This window comes from Ursus americanus, chromosome 30 (genome assembly GCF_024610735.1).
Source record: "Ursus americanus isolate L20-20 chromosome 30, mUrsAme1.1.p, whole genome shotgun sequence".
NCBI classification, from domain to species: Eukaryota; Metazoa; Chordata; class Mammalia; order Carnivora; family Ursidae; genus Ursus; species Ursus americanus.
The window spans coordinates 11349803-11371313 of NC_142156.1; the positions used below are offsets into that span (position 1 = coordinate 11349803).

The window sequence follows — 21511 nt, forward strand, 5'->3', positions numbered from 1 at the left end:
GATAGGAAAATGCATACTGGACAGCTGAAATCAGACCAAATTTTAAATCACTCCCACAGGGGAGTGAAATGCTCAGATTTCAAAGGCTTGCAATACCAAGTATATTTCGAAATGAAGGGTTAAACCACACACCTACCTTCCTGCAGTTGTTGCAACTGTCTCTTGAGAGAAGCCAGTTTATCCTGATACATCCTGTAAAGAAAAACAACGAAAGCCACACTGAAAGACAGAAACATTGAATACTCAATTCTAAACTAATCTGCACACAGGAATTACCTGGGTTGTTATGGGAATGTCATTAATGTCTTTTAGGAGACAGAGAAAACTGAAGTCTGCCAACTGGTTTAAAATGTACCAGCAGCTAAAGGGATCAGAAAGGGACAAGGATTCTGTGTTCTTGAATCATATCCCAATTCTGTAGATTCTCCTGTGTTATCCCACCTTTAGAGATAATCAGTCTGAAATCTACAAATATGAAGACACGCAGATTTTAATAAATAAGTGACAATGATAAACAAGCAATAAAACACAAAGAAAAACTGAAAGTGTGATGCCATTTCCTTATGGATTTAGAAGCATAAATAACACACGAAAATGTAGCAAAGGCATTAAACACAGCAGCTCTTGTATCAACTCTACAATTAGATTGTAAGTTCCGAAGGAGTAAGATTATGCCTTTGGCACGTTTTTTTATGTAGACAGCATAGCTGTGTAAGCACCAAGTTAATAAACCTTCATGCCATTTTTTAAAAGGACTACTCTTTTAGGATCAGAGAAATAATAGTTATTCAGTAACAAAAGTTAAAACGCAGGATTTATTTGCAGCCCCAGCTGGATAAGAACACACAGCACACAAAAAACACAAGTGCCTAGATTGTCCCCCTCCCCACAGATACACATACTAAATGGATTGTAAGTCATTATACACTCTGGCAAGTTTGTTTGAATGGTGGATTCCACAAGTAAATCTTATTTCAACAGTATTGTTGCTTCTACCTGAAAAACACCCCCAATTTTACAGTGACAAAAACAAGATTTGCAATCTGAATGAACTCTGTCCAACAAGTAACAGGCACAATAGCTTTTTGACTGCTCAAAATAAGGGCTGTAAATACATCCCAACTATTTACACAGATGAAAGAGTAGGCAGAATCTGGGAATTACACAGGAGGTCTGATTAAAAGATCAACGAGAATTCTAATGTACTCTCAACACTCACCTTGAGTCAAACAAGGCATTCAATTTTAATCAAAAATTTTTCTAGGGGCATGTTCAATTAAAATACGATCTCAAAAGAATGCTTAAACATGCCAAACAGAGGAAAGAGATGTATACAAACTGCACACAATAAGTATTTGGAACCCAGTGTATTCAATTTTCCACCACATTGAATGTGGTAAACAACGCCTTTGACTTCTGAGTCTGTCTTTGAAAGGGAATATTAACAGATTGAAAAAATAAACAAGCGAAACAAATTCAGATTCGGAAAACAGAAAGGTATGTGGAAATTGTTCAAGGTATATCAGGAAAAAGCCTGAAGAGAATAAAAATAAAAGGAAGCACAGTTTCAGGCATGAAGCTGTGAGAAAAATCACATGAATTATTAAGGTAATCTTTCTCTATTCAGCATTGGTGGGATTTAGCTGAATTACCCCTTCGGGTTCCAAAGCTTAAAAAGGATAGCAGAATTCAGAGGATGGTCACGAACCATTTGCAAATAAGACCTATAAAAAAAGGAATGTGGATCATCTAGTTTAAAGATAAAAGAATTTAAAGTCAAATCAAGATCCTCAAAATACATTCAACAATACTTTTGGGATCTATTTTATACAATCTTGCATCTGTGTTTACAATAAAAGCAAGTGGTTTTCGTTTCTCTGGGCACATTTAGAGAAGGCTTGAGCAGGGATATGTGACGAGTGGAAAGGGCACTAGAGCAGGAGACAGGAGGACTGCTCTCCAGTCCAGCTCTCTCTGAGCTTCCCAGGCAGCCAGCACACCATCAGCTCTTGGTGGGGTCACCCCATCTGAGAACCAAATAGCTACAACACACCCTTTACCCTGAGTAGTAGTTTTCACGTTTAAAAAAAAACAAAAACAACTGAGGGCCTCAGAGGGGAGGGGGGTGGGGGAATGGGATAGGCTGGTGATGGGTAGTAAGGAGGGCACGTATTGCATGGTGCACTGGGTGTTATACACAACTAATGAATCATCGAGCCTTACATCGGAAACCGGGGATGTACTGTATGGTGACTAACATAATATAATAAAAAATCATTAAAAAAAAAAAAAAACACGAAGAAGTGGGAAACAGTCTTCTCTTGATATGTGGCCTTATTTCCCTGGGATCATTTCCCTCAAGGTTCTTCCTAGCCAACCCTCAAAATATTCTTTTAACAAGAAGACCAATTACACATGACAAATTTCAAGGGGGAAACTGCACACATACACATGGACTTTGGAAGCTCTATGGTCAAAACCATACACATAAGGTCACTATCAAGATTTCCTTGTCAACTCTGTATTCCAAACAAGAAAGGTAAGAATCATACTCACTGTTCCTTCATTTCTACATAGTCTTCTTCATCATGCTTTGCCAGGTCAGTTTCACTAGCATCTTCGGTGTCTAAGTAAAATCAGGGAAGAAAGGTTTGTTAAAATTGTAATTCATAAAGTTGGTATCACGTGACGAAGCAACACTTAAACTTCTCTAAAATGAATGGAGGCCTGTGGAAAGCCATCAGTAAAAAATATTACATAGTTACTTTAGGAAAGAAAATGCCATTTCCAACTTAGACATGACCAGACTTATGCAAAGAGCTGTGTTCATCTGAAGTGCAACCAGAGAACAGGGTGCATGAGAGGTAGGCAGTCATGGTCAAGGCTGTTACTTCTGCAGAAGCCACACTGGCAGTTCAGGAAACGGAGCTGTGAGCGTCAGACAGGACAACTAGAGGCAGCCAGGCCTTGCTCACTTCTCCAAAATGACCTAGGACGTCCATTCTCTTCTGTTCTATGCCCAGTTTGAACAGATTTTACATCACATATGTACAAAGGAGGATCCAAACCAATAACTGAATATTTAAAAATAATAACTGAAGTGTTTTCAAAGTTACAACTAAAGGGAGAAGAAAGAGACAAGATGATCAAACAGAAAGTGTTTCAGAACATTTTAAACATTGTTCTTAAAGTAAGTAAATAGTGGAGTGTCTACATAATTTCAACAGCCCTACTTGAGCAGGGATAAAAATCAATTTTGGCTTCGCCGCTCCCCCTTATGGGCATTAAGAGCAGTTACAAGTGTTTCACATTCAAAATCCCTGGTTAAGCCCCGTCTTCTAATGTAGTTTAACCAAACGCAACTAGTCCCTTCAACTTTATTATCTGCACATGTCAGTGCCTTTTTAAAGGCTCCTGCAGGTCCAAATCTTCACAAAGCCTTCTCCTTTCAGTCAAGGGACCTTCACTGAATCCCTGTCATATGCCAGCCACTGTACTTGGCACATGGGGAACTGAGATGAATAAAACATATTCCTCATTCCAGCAACCAGGCCAACCTTTTGCTCTATTTTGTGCCAGGAATATTCCACCCATATACTGGTCTCTATCTCCTCTTTCTTTTCCTGTGTCCTTTCATGTTTTTTTCACCTCTCTCCTTCTCCAGTAGCTCCTTTCTCAATCCCTCCAAAACAGTCTTCCTCACACTTGCCAAACTGCCAGTTTGAAAAGCTGGGCTCTGAGAAGCAGTAATGATAACGCAAAGAACGTGGAATTGAAAACACAACACCTGGGCACCATTAAGCAAATCCCTATCTTCCCCTGTAACTGCTTCCCCAGTTTTATGAAAACATCCACTGAGTACCAGGCCAAGTACTTTATGCACATCTCATTTAATCCTCACACCTACGCTAGGAAGCCCCATTACGGACGGGGAAACTGAGCCTCGCAAGCTTAACTAAGTTGTCTAAGATCACAACTCTGGGTTCAGTGAGCCAAATTTAGACCTAGATCTGGCTGATTCCAGGTCTCGTTCTTTTAAGCAACCTGAACTGCACTGCTCAAGTAGGGCTGGCTAAAGCATTTCCCCGGGGTGAAGGATCGTGGGGAGTAACTTGGGAACCTGGAAGCCAAACTGGGCTTTGCTCTGATCCTCTCCAGAACTAAAAAGGGGAGGGGTACTCAAGACACTCAATGGAAGGCTTTCTCATTCCAACCAGGAAAGACCTGAGGTTCGCCAGAGACGGTTGAGGGGAGAGGGACAGAATCTTAAAGGGACCTCCGGCTCAGACAGCAGCTCCCGAATCCCTCCTTCACGTAACTGTTAGAGTACGACGTCCCCACAGCGGCCCCGGGCCCAGCGCAGGTGGGGGTAACTTCCTGGAGCCGCGCTCCTCCCAGCGGCCCCTTCAGCCTCCCCCAGCCCGGGAGGTCGCCCCGCCCCGCTCCGTGCAGCCCACTCACTCCCTCAGCGGTTCCCACCCCTGCCCCGGGCTGCCGGGCCAGCCAGAGCATGCACCTTCATCCGACTCGCGGCCCCGGCAGCTACGCTCGTCGTCCTCGGCGCTCTCCAGCTCTTCGTCCTCCTCCGGGTAGTACTCCGGTGCCGGCGGTGCTCCAGCCGGGGCCGGAGCCGGAGCCAACAGCCCCGCGGCACTCATGTCGCCTCTGGCCGCGGCTGAGCGTGTCACCCAGCGACCGCGGCCGCGCGCTCTGCGGACTCGACGCCCGCCTAGCAGCCCCCGAGGGAGCCGCCAACTCGAGGAGCGGGAGCCGCGGGAGCCGCGGCGACCCCTTCCCCGTCTCCGCCAAGCTCCGCCCCGCGCGCCCGCGCTCGGCAACGGGGGCCTCGCGCCGGCGGCGACTTCCGGGTCGCGAGCTGCCCGAGGACCGCCTGACTCCGTCATCCTTGAGGGGGTGGAGAGGCCGCCGGACGCCCCCTTCGTCTTAACCTCGGCCCTTTCATCGCCGCCTTTAAAATCCTCAACGGGTAGTGGGGAGGGGCGGAGACAATTTCTCTAGAATTAGGCAAATCCTTGGACAGGACTGGCCGCGGCTAGGACCCCGAAGCTCGCAGGCGACTTCTGAAAACAGCCGCCAGGCGGCGCAAGGAGCCAAAACTAAAGTGAGGGTCATTAGCGACCTGAGAGAGGCAGAAGGATTGAAGGTGGTCTCATTGAAATAGGTGAACGACATGAACCATCCCCTTTATAGGCTGGGAAACGTTGACATCTAGAATTTTCGTGATCATCTCCCAGAGCCTAGCTCCTCCCCTAATTGGAGCTTTATTGAGAACTAAAAGACAAGGATGCTGATAATTCCATCTTGGGGACAGCAAAAGGGTGTTTTCCCAGTCTGTCACAGTCCTTTCTGTGTAGGTGTACTCAATAAGGTATTCTCCCGATTTTACAGATGAGAAAAGAACATTTACCTAAAAAATGGTAGCGTCCAGGCTGCCTTGTTTCCACGATCACACCCAAGCGTTGTACATTACTGCTGCCTCATATTTCTTAGAATATTAATTTTTTAAAAGGTGCTTTTCCCCATCTGATAACTTACTAACAACTCTCAACTGAGCAAGCGGAACATTTTGCCTGCAGGAAGTTAATTAAGTGGACATAAGGAAGGTGCTGTGTGAAAACTTAGAAAACAAGAGAGCTGAATACCTGTGTGAATTAATTCGTGTGATTCTTTCTGAGTAGGAGACACTGTGTTATAAGCTTTGCTTAATGAACAAATTTAGGATGTCCCTTGTCTAGTTGCGGGTAGCAAGAAAAGGGATAAGGAAAGAGCCCAGTATGTTTATTTGTCCAAAGTAACCCTGTCCCCTTTATGTTGCACCCAAGTCTCCGTAGAATAAGTAACTTATAAATAGTAAGGTTGAACACAGATCTAAAAGCCAGGGTGACCCCAGTATCCTGATTCTCAGATCCTTTGTGACCAAATTCATCTCTGAATGGGACCCCGGAGCCTTGTCAGCATGACAAAAATTTATTCTGATCCCATTTACTTCAACAATTCTTATTTTCTACCTTGTCTTAATGAAAATCTTGGCTTTTTGTGGGAGATTTTTCCACCCAAAAAAACTCAGCAATTTCCAAAATGGACTGCTGCAATGTCTTTCCTTGAGTTCAGAGATCTTCTGAAGTTCCTTCTAAATAAGAGTCATTCTCAGGCTCACTGTAGATCCACCATCTGTATTTAAACTAGGATTTTAGAACTGCCTCTTGCCCAAAGGATGAAGTCATTTCTATTTTTATTTCAGATCACATCTAAATTATTTGTAATCAGCTATATTGAGCAACTTGGGTTTCCATCAGAAGCAATAATCGTAGACCAGAAAAAGCACCAACATTTTAGAAATTAGAGTTCATTGATATAATGAATCAAAAAAAAAAAAGATTTGACTTCATTGCTAATTGGTTTTTTCAAGACATGGAATTTGTATCTTGCTTATGTTTTTTCTCCTTGATTGCAAATAACATCTGTTAATGGTCATGCATTTATTTTTTTTATATGAATAGACACAACTGAACACTGGTAGTGAAAACTCCATTTCTTCAATTCATATTCCCAATTGCATTATTTGGTAGGATGAGCTCTTAACTAATATATGCCCTTTAAGAGAAGGAGGAACTAGTCAAAAAAGTTCTGTCAAGCCTTTAGTCTTACCTAACCTTTATAGTTGTTGAATATCATAATTTTCGGGGCTCCTGGGTGGCTCAGTCGATTAAGCACCCGACTCTTGGTTTCAGCTCTGTGCTCAGGAGGGCGTTTGCTGGGGATTCTCTCCCTCTCCCCCTTTCCTGCCCCCTCTAAAATAAATAAAATCTTAAAATATATACATATATATACATATATATATATTATAATTTTGGAGAGTCTCTCTAGGCCTGTGAAAATCAAGTCCCCCCAGAATTACCTTGAAATCTCTCCTCGTCCCTTTCCAAAATGCCACACAGTCAACACTGCTAGGGAGGCACCTACTTCAGAACTCGAAGTCCTGCCAGTCTCATTTCCACAGGCCCTCTCTGCATACCCTGACACCCAAATTTAACAGGGAACATGGTAATTGGAATGGAGTATCATTTTAAAAGACTAGGCAGTGTTTAGACCACAAATTTTGTCAGCAGGAGTCAACGCAAGAGTTAATGATGGAGAGTTTTCTGAGAACCAAGTCCTGTATACATCTAACAAGGCATAGGATCAAATTGTGTGCCTGAAAGGAAACAATTTCTTCATAAAATGCTGAATTGTCAAAGTCCATCAGCTTTGGGGTTTATGAGTAAGAGTAGCAGTTTTCAGTTTCTGGTATTGACTTAATCAACATATTCAGCTTCAAAAAATATAAAGAATGGCTCTGAGTAACACGATGCACTTTTACCCCCGGCAGACGAAGAGGAGTCTCTGATTATCACGGGTTGCACTTTGGCCATTAGTTCTCACAGAATCATTAAAACATCGGCCCTGAAAAAAAAAAAACAAAAACGAATATGCTGACTAAGCGCGCTGAAGCCTACCACACAGTTCCTGTTCCTCCTGTCAAAATGATTTTCAAAACCCACAAACTGATTATTTCTAAAGTTCTGTCCTGGTTCCTACCAAAATGAGCCCCGTTCGGTGTTGAATGCATTACTTGCTCGCAGTATACATCTCTAAGTATAAAGATCCCCCCCCCCAACAGCATTAAACTGACGTCTGTCGAACTCAATGCAAGGGCAACTCCCTTGCCAAAGATATGAAAGAACTTAAATCCAGGAAATATTTACAAGTCCGGAGTGATTACATGCTATACTAATTCATGCATTATTACTTGGGAACTGAGCAAGAATGGAAGAGTGGGGCCCTCCTCAAAAGCTCTCACACGGTGGTCCCCCCAGAGTCCCAGGGGGCCTTGGCCTCTGGGAGGCTCCCAAGAAAAGTAAAGGCGCAGAGGAGTGCCATGAACTTTGACCCCAGCACAGTACAAACAACGCAGACCGCACCCCAGGCGGGCCCGCGGGGTAACTGAAGTTGCAGGGTCTTCCGCGTCTGAGGAAACCCCGCCCCGCCCCCTCCCGCCCACTGGCAACTCCACCAATCCTCAGGCGCCATCGACCGCTCGGCTTCCCAGGCACCTCCAATCAAGTACCTATATCCGGCCCCAGGCCTGGCCCCGCGGTCAGGGGAGGTCAGTAGAGAGCCTATTGGAGCCGAGCTGGGGGCGTGGTCGGGGCAGGGGGCGGGCGAACTGAGACCGCGGGGCGGAGCGAGCTCGGCGCAGTCGGGTGCGATTGGCCACCCCTGGCAGGAGCCGCACCTCGGACAGCAGCAGCAGCGGCGGCGGGAGGGTCCGTGTGGCGCTCGGCGGCGACGGCGGCGACGGCGGCAGGGTACTGCGTGAGAGAGTAGGACCCGACACCGAGACCGCGGGCGGAGGCTCCGCGTGGCCGGACCCGACACTCAGCGACCCGACCCGGGGATCCTCCGGGGGACAAGCGGCAGAAGAGCGACTCGGGAACAAGTGTGGGAGAGGAAGCGGCGGCGGAGACGCCGGGCCCGGGGGTGGTGACAGCAGGTCTGAGGTGAGAGCACCGGGGCGCGGGACGGTGACAGAGTGAGCCGAGGGAAGAGGACCCTGGGCGGAGTGAGGTCGAGGAAGACTCGAGTGACGGGAGTCCGGGAGCGGTTTTGTCCGTACTGGGGAGAGAAGACCCCGAGAGGGGCCGGGATAGCGGGGCTTGGGACAGCGCGTCTAGGGGGAGTCCCCGAGAGGGCTTGGGGCAGCGAGAGTGAAGAGAGGAGACCCTCCCCGCCCCCGAGGGCTTGGGACAGCGGTTCTACGTGAGTCCCCGAGAGGGCTTGGGACAGCGGGCGTGAAGAGAGGGGACCCCGAGAGGGCTTGGGACAGCGAGTGTGAAGGAAGGGGACCCGAGAGGGCTTGGGACAGCGGGTATGAAGGGAAGGAACCCTGAGAGGGGCCGAGACAGTGGCTCTGAAGAGAGGGGACCCCGAGAGGGCTTGGGACAGCGAGTGTGGAGGGAGGGGACCCGAGAGGGCTTAGGACAGTAGATCTGATTGAGGGATCTCCCGAGAGGAGCCGGGACAGAGGCTTTAGGGGGAGTCCCCGAGAAGGCTTAGGACAGCGGGCATGAAGTGAGGGGACCCAGAGAGGACTTGGGACAGCAGGTCTGATGGGGGGACACTCCTGAGAGGGGTCGGGAGAGCGGGTGTGAGGGCGACCCGGAGACGGGCTTCGGAGCGCGCGAGTGAACGTGGAAGGGGGGAGCGAGCCTGGGTCGGGGTCTCCGCGCGGGGCGAATCGGAACTGCAGGCAGCGCACAGCGAGGGGAGGAGGCGTGCTGCTCCCAGGGTCTGCAGTCAGCCAATCTCCCCAAAGGTGGTGTGTGAGATATGGGACAGCCCGAGCCCCCGTGACTCTGTGGGTGACTCCGTGGAGCAGGGATTATGTAATGAAACCTCTCCTAAGTAGAACGCAAGTGCTGGAGGGTCTGGCAGAAGCGCAGAGATCTTGGCAAGAGCCAGAGACCCAATGCCCGACCTCTCTCCTCACTGGCCCCTGGCTTTTGATGTGTTTCTCAGAGTTTGACATGGATGCCTTGAAATTGAGGGGCTTCTGGGCATTAATACCTTAACGAGAACGGGAAAAGTTGGAGAGGGCTTTTCCAAGCCACCAGAAGCTGATAGAAAGGGAAAGGGATCCTTTTGGAGACCCATGTTTTGGATTAATTGGGATGTTGATGGTGATAGACCCTGTATTTTTCACTTCAACTCAGGGAGTTAAGAAAGGTTTTTAGATTTGGCAGCACTTTGGTATCAATGTTTACAATACAGATTCAAAGGAACTATACACTAAGTTTGACTGTTTAACTTTGATGTGTTGGAGATAGTTGGGAGGTCAAACTAAATTTTGAAAGGCAGTTATTAGAGTGACTAACTGATAGCACTTTCCAATAATTTCTCATCCTCAAAGCTACCAGGGCTGAGCTTTAGGCATAATTCCAGGACAAGCTAAGGAAAGAGATAAGCCTATTTAAACCAGACACTGTGCCCTGGTAGGAGGCAAGTGAGTGTCTATTAAAATGCTGAAACAAATAGTGGAAAGCCAGAGGGGGTGGGAATTGGGGGGTAGGCCTCCTACTTTGATGGGTGTGAAAATTAGACTAATGACCAGGCTAGTTGTTCACAGGACTTAGGATATGTTAATACTGCCCTGAGTACCTTTCAAATGTTCTCTTGAATGTACATGCTTTGTTACAGTTGTACCCAGCAGTTTTGCATTTGAATTTTTTTAACCTTTTTCTCTGTGTGTTGCTCCTCCTCACCTCTTCTCTTTGAGAGACTAGTTTCTTTTTTATAGAAGCGAACTTAGACAATGATGGTTTGGGAAAAATAATGGGGAATGTCATTATCATTTCACAGTTACTTAGATATCTTCTTTGTTTCCGGTTTAGAATATGTATTATTAGAAGCTTTTGCCCTTGTGTAGTAATGGTCAGCTTCAACAAAGGGGAAGAAAGAAATGCTGCGCCCCCCTCCCCCGCCCCAAAGACGTAATGGAGAAAGCTTAGGTAGAACTGCCTATTTAAATCCAAGACAAACATTATTGAAGTCATTTTCATTAGGGTGATAGTAAGTAGAGGACACGTGTCATTTGGGGATTTTATTTGATATTACCTGCTACAGAGCAGTTCTTATATGACTTCAGAGAGCGTGGAGCTGGATATGGTTATGAAAATTCCACCAACTAGAAGTCCTCCCCTAAGAAATAAGAGTTAAGGAGATAAGAGCAACAACAGCAAATGCAAATTTAAAATATGACACTATAATTTATTGAAGATGTATTAAGTATGTTTTTTAATGCTAAATTTATTTTTCCAGAACTCTAGGTCGAAGTCAAGTAAAAAACAAAGTCAGTTAATTCAAGAGGTTATTTACAAAGGGCATATATTCGTTATGTAGTGCACGTAACTTAAGAAATGGTCTGTGGAATGATTGGGAATCTCAGTACCAATAATTCTACAAAGTAATAGAAATGTTTGAGCAGATAAGCTCTTTGATCATACTTCTTAGCTCATTTCTGACTGGTACAAATGGTAGTTTCTTAAGACAAAACATTAATTTTAATTCCTTATAAGAAAAGAAAGTGTTCTGATACTCTCCGGAGTGATGACTAAAGCAGTCATTTCAACCACATTACGTTATGGTATTGATCCAGAGATGATGAAGAGAGATTCATTGTAATAGAATTTTTAGTGATAGGAAGGGCCTAGAGTGACTTTTTATTCCTTGGGGTGATGAGTGGGTGGGTAGGAGGGTGGGAATTGTGTAGGAATTTATTTTCATTTATTTCACAAAAGTACACCATGAGAAACTGTAAATATGTCAAGTCGTTATGCTGTGCTCATTTAAACTATTTCTTTTCAATTAAAAAATATGCTGAAAACAAGAAATTAAGAAGGAGCTTTCCCCCTTCATATGAATGGTAATAGCAACAACAGAATGCAAGTCCTTTTGGTTTGGAGTTCTTAAACTAGTCTTACTCTTGGTTTAGCAGGATACAAGCACTACCCTGTAAGTACAATAAACCATTTTGCCCTTTCTTTACCACTTGAGTCATATACAGTCAAACCATTGTCATCTCAGAGTCTACCTTGATATCTAATTTGGTTTAATGTTTAAGCCAACCTGAATAAAGTTCTCATTGCTTGCCAGTGTGTGTATTTGTTGGTTTCAGAAGTATAGAAGAATGAATGAAAACTATTGGTACTTTTATTTTAGAGCCTCCGTGAAAATCCTTTTTCTTTCACAATCTTTTCCTCCAGTCTTTTTCTTCCCTCCCCCCAAAAAGAAAGTAGACGGACAGATAGACAGAAAGCTTCCACCCAAAAGTGTTTTGTGACTCTCCTAGGGGAAGACTTCTTTTCAGTCTTCAATGAGTTCAGTGAGCTCATCTTCAATGATTCTTTCAACCAATGAGGACAGTTTTGAATTCGTAGTTGAGTTGTAAGATATTGTACAGTTGCAGTTCAGCATAGGGAGTTTAGGCTGTGATTATTTAGCTTTATCATCCATTTAATTGATTGCTTCGTTATTTGTGTTATTAATGTTAAAAGTTTGTTACTGTTTCTTAAACGCAGACTGAGTAAAAATAAAACAGAACAACAACACCACCAAAACGCAAGTGGTATCTATCAGTCTAGCTGTCCTTATAGATTAGATACACTGAGTTTATGGGCCAAAATGTGATCTAACTCATTTCTAAGCTACAGGCATCAAATTAAAAGCAACAGCTTTTTAGAATTTTTAGGATAACCAGCAGGAATTAAATTGATCATTCCAGCTATATGTTATTAAATTTACCGAAATATTTTATAAATCAACCTAATATATTTTTTTTTCTGTTTGACCTGAGATTTGTTAGAGACACTGAATCTAAATTATTTCCATTTTATTTTTTTTTTTTTTTTTTTTTTTTTTTTTTTTTTAAAGATTTTATTTATTTATTCGACAGAGAGAGACAGCCAGCGAGAGAGGGAACACAAGCAGGGGGAGTGGGAGAGGAAGAAGCAGGCTCATAGCGGAAGAGCCTGATGTGGGACTCGATCCGGTAACACCGGGATCACGCCCTGAGCCGAAGGCAGACGATTAACTGCTGTGCCACCCAGGCGCCCCTAAATTATTTCCATTTTAAAACAGAATGACTTAAGGGTCCGTTTCTTGATTTCTTAACACAGATCAGCCTCCTAACCATTGTCGGCTATCCCACACGTACACATATTTCATCCCCAGAGTGGGTGAAAAAGAGATTTTGCCTTGGAAAAGACACTTTATGCCTAGGAAAACCTACTCCCCTTAAACAAAGAGGTGTGGCGCAAGTGGCTTTAGGTACTAACACTGAGAATTTACATGCTGGAGTCTAGTCTTTGGGCCCCTTCCACTTACCTTCTAGCCTCAGTGAAATGATGGATAGCAAATTCAACCCCACAATATACATTTTGTTACACTTAATATTTTAGTCAATTATCAAAGTGCCAATTGGAAGCCTTCAGTTTTTCTTCCATCCATTATTTCTGATGGACAATGGGATAACCCTTTATTTCCAGATCAAATTAGGACTCTGGGCACTATATATTTATTTTTATATGTTTCAGCTCTGTCTAATGACACAGGCTTGTGTCCACAACAATCAGAAGTTATGACAATTCAAATAGATTTTATTTACCCATTACAATAGATGGCACTAATCAAGGCAGAATGTTTTCTTACATAAACTAACAACCTAATTAGTCTTGGCAGTAGAGACACAGAACAGAATCGTAGATTGTGGCCAATTTTCCATTCTGTTGTGAACATTAGCCTTTACTTTTTGAAGAGTGTGTGCGTGAACACACAACTATTTCCAGAAACCACATATACTTTTTAAATGATCTAGGTCAAGAATTAATAGCAGAGATACAAAGTTACAATGTTATGCTTCATGTACCTTTATGTTTCTGTTGTCTCTTGTGTAAAATTTCTCTTCTGTCATTGTATTCCAGTTCCTTGTTTACATGTGTTTGCTGGTCTTTTACTATTCTGTGAGCACTTCGAGGCAGAGCTGGGTGGTATTCATCTTTGCATTCCCCATGGCAAGTTTAGTACCAGGCACAAAGTACGAAGATATTCCATAAATGTGAATTAAATGAGTGAATGAATTAATGATGAGCAAATTGTAGATTCTATTTACGTTCACACTGTTTCTTATACACCAAAAGAGACAAGGATTCAGTTAGAACACATGAGCTAATATTAGCATTATTCATCTGTCATATAAGAAACAGTATGATACAGTGGAAGGAGAAAAGACCTTACACTCAGACCTAGGCATCTACTTTGGCTTTGTCATTATGCCAGCTGGTTTACCCTGGGTAAATTACTTAAGTCTTAAAGCTCTCAATTCTCTCATCCGTCAAATAAGAATACATACCTCACAGGATTCTTATAACGAATAAATGAAGCAGTTTATGTAAAGTGCTGAGCAAAGTGACTTGCACATGAAAGTGTTTAATAAATCGTAGCTGCTTATTATTTTAATCACTTGAAACAATTTTTTATTGTTGTTTTTGCTCTATTCCCCATATCTCATCAATTGCTAAATCCCATGGCTCCTGACTCCAAAAAGAATAATCAATCGATTCACATATAGGGAAATTGAGACAGTGAGGGTAAGTGACTTCCCAAGGTCAGACAATGGTAAATTTGACCCCTGTGACCTAGAGCTGGTTTTTCAACTCACTACACTTTCCACTTCATTCCTCTCAATGGTCCAAGAAGGAGCAAACAAGGGCCTTGATAAGGTGCTAGGAAAGGACTACTGTGATGATCTTCCGGTCTCCTTTTCTTTTTCATACTTCCTATATACATTGCTTCTGTCTTACTCTCCCTAAAGTACAGCTCTGATTTTGTCACTCACATGTTCAAGACTTTAATAATTCCCCATGGCCTACTGAATTCAGTACAGATTTATCAAACTGTTTTTAGGTTCCTAATGCTCCGTGATGTGTGTGTGTGTGTGTGTGTGTGTGTGTGTGTATTCCTGTGCCCCGGCCAGACCAGCCTACTTACTGGCTGAGTACTTACTGATTTGCTATCTTCAGGTCTTTTTTCCTGCCGGTTCTTTTCCCTAGAATGCCTTCTATTTCTCCTTTCTCAGACCTACCTCTCACGCCATCATCTTCCATGAGGCCTTTCCTGATCATCCTCCTTGCTTCTCTTTCCCTTGAATTCCTTAAGTACTTTGTATGTTTTCTTATTACATTAACATTCTCTCTGATTTTACGTTATAGGGTTTGTACTTGTCTTTCCTAAATGTCCATCTTCTTGATTTTAAAAGGACAGTGTCATACACATCCAACCAAGTACCTTGCACCTAGTATCTGCTCAATAAATATTTGTTGAATTGTATTAAATTTAAATACTTAATTTAGGTTCAAAAATCAGATTTAAATTTAATTATTGTTGCCAGGGAAGATAACAGAGATAATTCTTAAGTGAAAAATTCCCTTCTGACCCTGGCAGTTGGTAAATTCAATGTCAGTGCTAGCAAGCATTTGGAAACTTGTATGTTCATATTTGGCTTGATAATATTCCCTAAAGTGAATTTTGACTCTGAGTGTTTGGGATTTGTTATTTTTGTTTCCTTAGGTGATGTTCTTATCTGTAAGGAATGGGTTCTAACTTCAGGTCTTTGGACGTTTCCAAACTTTTTTCTGGGTATTAGCAACAAATAAAATAAGATTCCTTTCATTTGCAACAGAAGGTGGTTGTTCACTTGGTCAGAGGAAGAGTCTGGGAGAGATCTAATACTCCACTCTTCCAAAGCAAATTCCTTACTTTGTGATGTAAACAATTTGCAGCTGTGAGCAGGTAAACTAAGTGTTATTCCTACCTTCCATATGTATTCTTCTCCACAGTGCTTACTACCTTCTGACCTATCAAATATTTTATTTATTTATCTTATATGTCTATACTGGAATGTAGTCTATGAAAGCAGAGATTTTTGTTTTATTCATTGCTGTATCCCAACCCATAAAACAGTGCCTACCATGTAGTAGGTGCTCAGTAAACACTTACTGAATGACTAGATCAATTTGTCTTTGGGAATTCCTCCAATTTGTTGGCTAAAAAGAAAGTTTTGTTTTAAGGATAGGAAGTAAAATCCTAAGGAAGTAAGGTATAGCTTGGAAGAACAGAGTTTATCTGTATATTTTACTCTCTCTGGGTTTTACATTTGTCTTTGAGCTGCCTTGAATTTACTACATTTTTGTTTTATTGATTATAAACAAAAGCTGTTCTGCCACCAAACCATACATCCATGATTATGTCTCAGTCTGGCTAAAATCTAAGAAAACTGTGTTCATTGTAACAAAATCTAATAGAAGCCTGATGGCATAGCTCTTAGGCATTAAAGGCTAATAAGACCAAAATTTTAATAAAATTCAGTACAGGGACATTATCCCGTTAAAAGCCCTTCACTTGTTTTTCTTTGGTGATAATATTAACCCTGAAAATTGGTCAGATCAAGCTTCTGATATTAATTTGGGGTTATCAGTTTTCTGCATGTACAAGTAATTGGGTTTGAAATGTGTTTTAAGCCTGAGTTAAAAGAACTTAGTCACTGGTGACTCATGGTAAGAAGTTTTTCCTTTTCCCTGCTGGAACATATGCCATTGCCTCCAACCTGGCTTTTTTGAAACATTGAAAATATAAAGAATCCTACTTTTATATACTATGTTCTGGAAAAGCTCTTTTAGGTTTAAGGTGGTGGCCTTAATTAACAGTTTTTTAGTAATGAGCACTACATTTGACTTTCCAAATTTCCATGCAATTTTTTTTAGTCACTGCCTTTTGGAAGTTTTCTTACCATTATGTGAAATTGTCAAAAGTCTACTAGATAGTGTGTGAATGACCACAAGGACTTTTTCTTGTTCATTACTGTATTCCTGGTGCCTAGAACAGTGCTTTGTTCAGAGAGAGCAATTTACATATTTGTTGAGTGAAGTAACATAATTCTTTATAACAGTACATCTTACAAAAATAGTTAAAGTCTGTTGAAATAATTTTTCTCCAGCCCTGTTGAATTAGGTAATTGTCAGTTCACAGTCAAGCTAGTTTGGGAGGCCCTTGAATTAGCCCAAGATAGTTCTACCCTAATAGTTCTTAGCATTGATTGTGCCAACCTGAAATCTCCTTTAGTGCTTCGCTTACAAAAGGAAGAGTAAATCGGCAACACCCAAAGGCACTTGCACCTGTGGGAACCAATGGGCGTCCTAACAGGAAATACGTTCAGCTTGCAATACCCATAGTAATGTGCAGCGCCCAGGTCACGCTGTTTTATCTGCAGTTCCTTGTTAGGATTGTACAACGTTTCTTCAAGTTTTTTTTTTTTTTTAATATATATATGTTTAAAAGAAAATGAACTTCAGATTTGAGAATTAAAATGTGAACGGTTATTTCCATTTTCTTCATTTATCAAGGAATTGGTGAGTTGTTCTTCTTTAAGTAAGTTCTTTCTTTACCTTCTAATGTTGTGTCCCCTGAAACCTCACTCTAGCGTGCAGGGAGAAGGGGAATGGAGGGTACGTAAGGGTAAATTAATTACAACTTAAACTGATATTATTATCAATGGTAATAAGCAGTTGTGAGCTTTACATGATACCATTACAGTAGGTAGTGATAGAATTTCATAGATTTGTTTAGCTTGACAAGTTTTCCTGTTTTATAGGGACTAAGGGAAAAAATTCAGTTAAAGTTTTTAGAAAATTCTTTCCAAAATGTCAAACTGTAAAGCTGTATACAGTAATGTAATGCTGTTAACGTTAACTCTCTGACCAGGAAGTACTCTCTTGAAGCCTCATTTATAAAACTGTATCTATAATAACTTCCTTTCTCGGAATGAAGGTGCTGATAGCGTGGCGTTGTTCTTACAACTTAAGTTGAGCTCAGTTTTATCTTTCCTAATGAACAAGAGGCAGTTTTTTAAAGAAAGTTGTCTCTGGGGCAATCTTACTGCTGGAGAATTTTTAAAGTTTTTAGTATGTTGGATTGGAGATGTAGGACATGCATTTGAGAAGATCTACTGGACTAAGCTTGGTATTTTGTTTTACACTTAGCATTTTATTATAAATATGGTTCATGTCTAAACATTGCTAATAAACTCTTTGTTGAATTTTATGTGAATATTTATGGCCTTAGCTCAAAGTCCAGCTGAGAGTAATCAACCTCAAAAATCACTGGATTCCTATGCTCTATTTATTTTAGTTTGTAGTTTGAGATTATACAAATAAATATTAGAACTTTTTTTCAGAAATTGTTTGGTTTTTTTTTCCCCCTTTTTTCTGGGTAAGTAAGCTAAATACTGAGCTGCAAATAAAACATGAAAATCTTGTCAGAAGAGTCTGTTAAACAAAAATTTTAAATATACTGAAGGCTATTTTTATTAAATGGATGTAGTTTGTGCTTATGATTGATATTCCTGTAAAACAGTATTTCAAAATGAAGCTACTCAAAATGGCACATTATTCATCCTAGAGATTTTAAAAAATATCAAGGCCATGTCCTATTTTTCTTCTTTTCTAGCAAGGGAAAATAGGATAGAAAGCAGCAATTTCTCAAACGTAATGCCAAATTTAGAGACAGAAAAGTCAGAAGATTCGATCATGCTTATCTTGTTTTGTAATTTTTTTTTTGTTTTTGGTACATAAGGTTAGTTATTTATTAAAGTATAAAAATAAAATATCTTAGCCATGAGGTAATTTATGACACGACTCTCATCCATAAAATGAAATTAGATGAAGTAAGAAAGTAAATAAGTTGCTCACCAGCTCATGGTTTGTATGTTGAAAAATTAATGCAAAGTATTTTATTAACCAAGAAAGGCGCCTTAATACCTTCTTTACCAATTTCACTACGCTCTTAGAACAATGGTTGAAATGAAATGTGTATAATCCTGACTTCCAAACTCCTAATACTTTACATGTTAAATGTGTAAATTAAAGTCCTACAATCGTACATAGGATGCATTTTCATTCAAGAAGCATTGCAGTGGATATTAGTGATTTGGGGACTCTATTCTTCTGATATGTAAAAATGAAAATTAAAACTTTCAAGTACTCTTTGAAATATGATGTCACAGTGTGCTTAAGATTCATGATTATTAAACACTTAAAAGTACAAATTATGTTAATTTCATTTTTCATAGCTAGGGAGGCCTTTTATAATTGTTATATCAGCGCTCCACAAGTAACCCAATCATATCTTGGGTGGGGATGGGTTAGAGGAAGTAGGTGGGGCTTCACAGTAGTGACAGATTATTGCAGATTATATGGCTGCCTGCCAAAAGGCCACTAGTTGGAAAAGTGGAAGTTACTAACTGCATCCTATTAATTTGTACATATTAATTTGTAACCATTTATAACTGTTTGCTGGTTTCACACGCAGATGACAAGTTTTGAATTTCTGGCTCACTTGACATGTGCTTAATGTTCTGTCCTTTAGCTTGGTCGTATTCCCTGCATACTCTGCAAAGATCACACTGACCATCTTGTGGAAGGCCATGTGTTAGCAGCAAAAAAGGGGAGGGGTGCACAGAGCTGTAAACCACAACTGCTTTACTTTCTAGCTAAAAGTGTTACAGAGTTAATATGTAAAGTGTCCCATCATATTTAGGCAATTTCTATAAAATACTAATAAAAATAGTGTGTCTTTTGAAGGAGATTGTAGTTCTCACTTGTATTGGTTCACTTTGAAATTCCTGCTGTTTCAACGTACAAGGAAGCTTTGTAGAGGAAATATGACATCTTTGCCCAGATGCAAAAAGAGGGAATTACAGTGGAGAGTTATTTTTAGAGGTGTCTTCTTATGAATATATTTTATGTACTGAGAAGTACCTCTCAAAGTTTAGTTTCTGTTTCAGGGTCACTGGCAGAAGTTAAATAGGTTGATCCGGTCACTGGATATTCTATTAAGAAAGTACTTTTAAAAGCATTTTGATGTCACCCCCAGCCAGCCTAGTCAGTCGTGACCTGGCTGATCTCAGTGATAGCATTTGTCAAAAATGTAACCAAATTGAGAAGATATTGAGATGCTATCATATAGTACCATCATATAGTAATGTAAGTGTCCTACTAAAAGAGGGGACAATTAACTTCCATTTCATAGCAGTGTCCCATTCTCCTTCAGGACTAGAGTGCATTGTTTTGAGTATAAGGGAAGGTTAGAAGTGAGTGAGGGAATCTGTCCATTTGTATCACTGACAGTTCTTAGATGTTCTTTCCTAACTCTTGTACACAGTGAGTAACATGTCCAGGTTCCTTATACCTGTTACTTTTGGCTTCGGTCACGTATGTTTGAGGTTGGCAATGTGATCTAATAATTAACAAGAGCATATCGGATGAACATGTCTACCACTTACAGCTCACTGGCTTTGTGACAAGAAAGAATGTACATTTGAGTATAAAGAAGAGTGTTTTTTGTTTTCACCATCTTAGTCTCAGGGGTTGATATCCTGTAATGGGTCAGTTAACTTTGTTAAATATTGAAAAACAACTAATTTTTACATAAGTGGATTTTCATGGGGCTGTGTTAACAAAGCAGATGTGAAATCTGGGGGCATCTGCAGTAAATTCCTCGAGCAAAGCAATGAAACTACTTATAGAGTATTTGAAAAACATTTAAGCTTTGTGAATATATTCTTACTGTTGGAAATTTCTGGGTCTTAATCTGTAGTATAAGCCCTTTACCTGGTAGGCAGCCTTTGCATTAGTCTGTGTCTCATTCTCGCTTCTGATACCCCCTAGTTTTACAGTCTCCAGGCTCAGCATGTTGCCGATAGAATACACTATATCTCTGTGCACCTGTCTTACTCAGACCCTTATGGCCTCATTCCTGGATTACCTCAGTTGCCTTCCTTCATTTCTGTCTTTTTCCAACTCCTCCTGATTAAACTTCTTTAAATGCTACTCCTCCCCTTTTCAGAAAGCTTCACTGGTTCCATGTTTCCACCACATTAAATCTAACCTCTTCTGCCTGACTTTCAACGTCCTTTCTAATCTGTCCCACACTATTCATCCAGCTTCATTTCCCATGTTCTTTGGCCTGTTCTTTCTTCTCTATTGAGGTCAGTCTATCTCTGCCACACGCCATACTTGTTTAAGTCTGTGCCCCTGGTACTATATCTCCTTTATTCAAAAAGCCCTCCTCCCTGGGGTGGGGGGGGGGCTGGGTGTCTCAGTCAGTTAAGTGTCCAGCTCTTGATTTCGGCTTAGGTCATGATCTCAGGATCCTGAGATTGAGCCCTTCATTGGGCTCTGCACTGAGAGAGTCTCTCTCTCTCTCCCTGTGCTACCCCCCCCAAAAAAAGCCCTCCTCCCTTCTCTCTGCCTATTCAAATTTTACCTTTTCTTCAAGATCCTGTGTAAAATTTCCTTCCTATTGGAAGTAAAATCAATTTTGCAGCAAAATCCCAGATTTTTAAACTAGCAAACCAGTGAACAAAAATGTGCATAGTATCTTAAATCATCCAGTTTTATCTTCACTAATGATGTAAGCATTTTGAGTGCAAGGACCATATCTTACATTTCAGTCTTTCACAGTTCCTGGCAGATGCTGAGGCACCTGACCTTGATTTGAAGGAAAAGAAAAGAAAAGAAGTCTATTTCATTCTGCCTATCTAAAATCAAGTCAACAAGCCTAGTAATATTGAAGAGACCTGAATGTTTCTCCAATTTGGGTCAGGTCTGTCACCTCATTTACAGAAAAACGGGAGGCAAATGAAGACAATTTTGTAACTGATTATAGATTGACATGCTTGCTTTTCTTTATGAGAAACTGTATATGTGTGTATATCTATATGGATATTCATATATACAGGTGAGTTTGTTTCCTTTATTAAGGAATGAGATAGTCAACTGCTCTCAGAGAAATTTAGTTTTGATATTAACAACTTTCCATCCTGTCACTATAAATTAAATAT

General features: G+C 41.2%; 2 protein-coding genes across 7 annotated transcripts in view; one reads left to right on the forward strand and one right to left on the reverse strand.

The window, feature by feature from the left end:
* SUDS3 (SIN3A corepressor complex component SDS3) overlaps window positions 1–4834 on the reverse strand; it is a 403092-nt gene extending 398258 nt beyond the window's left edge. For 4 of the 5 annotated variants that reach the window (XR_015722320.1, XR_015722321.1, XM_087857296.1 and 1 more), the window contains exons 1-3: window positions 4517–4834; window positions 2557–2626; window positions 137–192 (exon numbers count right to left, since the gene is read on the reverse strand). Coding sequence is in view for 3 of the 5 variants with exons in the window: in XM_087857296.1 (XP_087713422.1) it covers window positions 137–192; window positions 2557–2626; window positions 4517–4658 (268 nt within the window). In the remaining 2 variants the exon portion in view is untranslated. The remainder of the gene's footprint in view (window positions 1–136; window positions 193–2556; window positions 2627–4516) is intronic. The other variant, XM_045791601.2, reaches the window with a different exon arrangement.
* Window positions 4835–8290: 3456 nt separating this feature from the next.
* The window catches only part of TAOK3 (TAO kinase 3), a 175286-nt gene continuing 162065 nt past the window's right edge, over window positions 8291–21511 (forward strand). Inside the window, exon 1 of one of the 2 annotated variants that reach the window (XM_045791602.2) lies at window positions 8291–8561. The gene's annotated coding sequence lies outside the window, so the exon portion shown is untranslated. Of the gene's footprint in view, window positions 8562–15490; window positions 17022–21511 lie in introns of those variants that run through there. The other variant, XM_045791603.2, reaches the window with a different exon arrangement.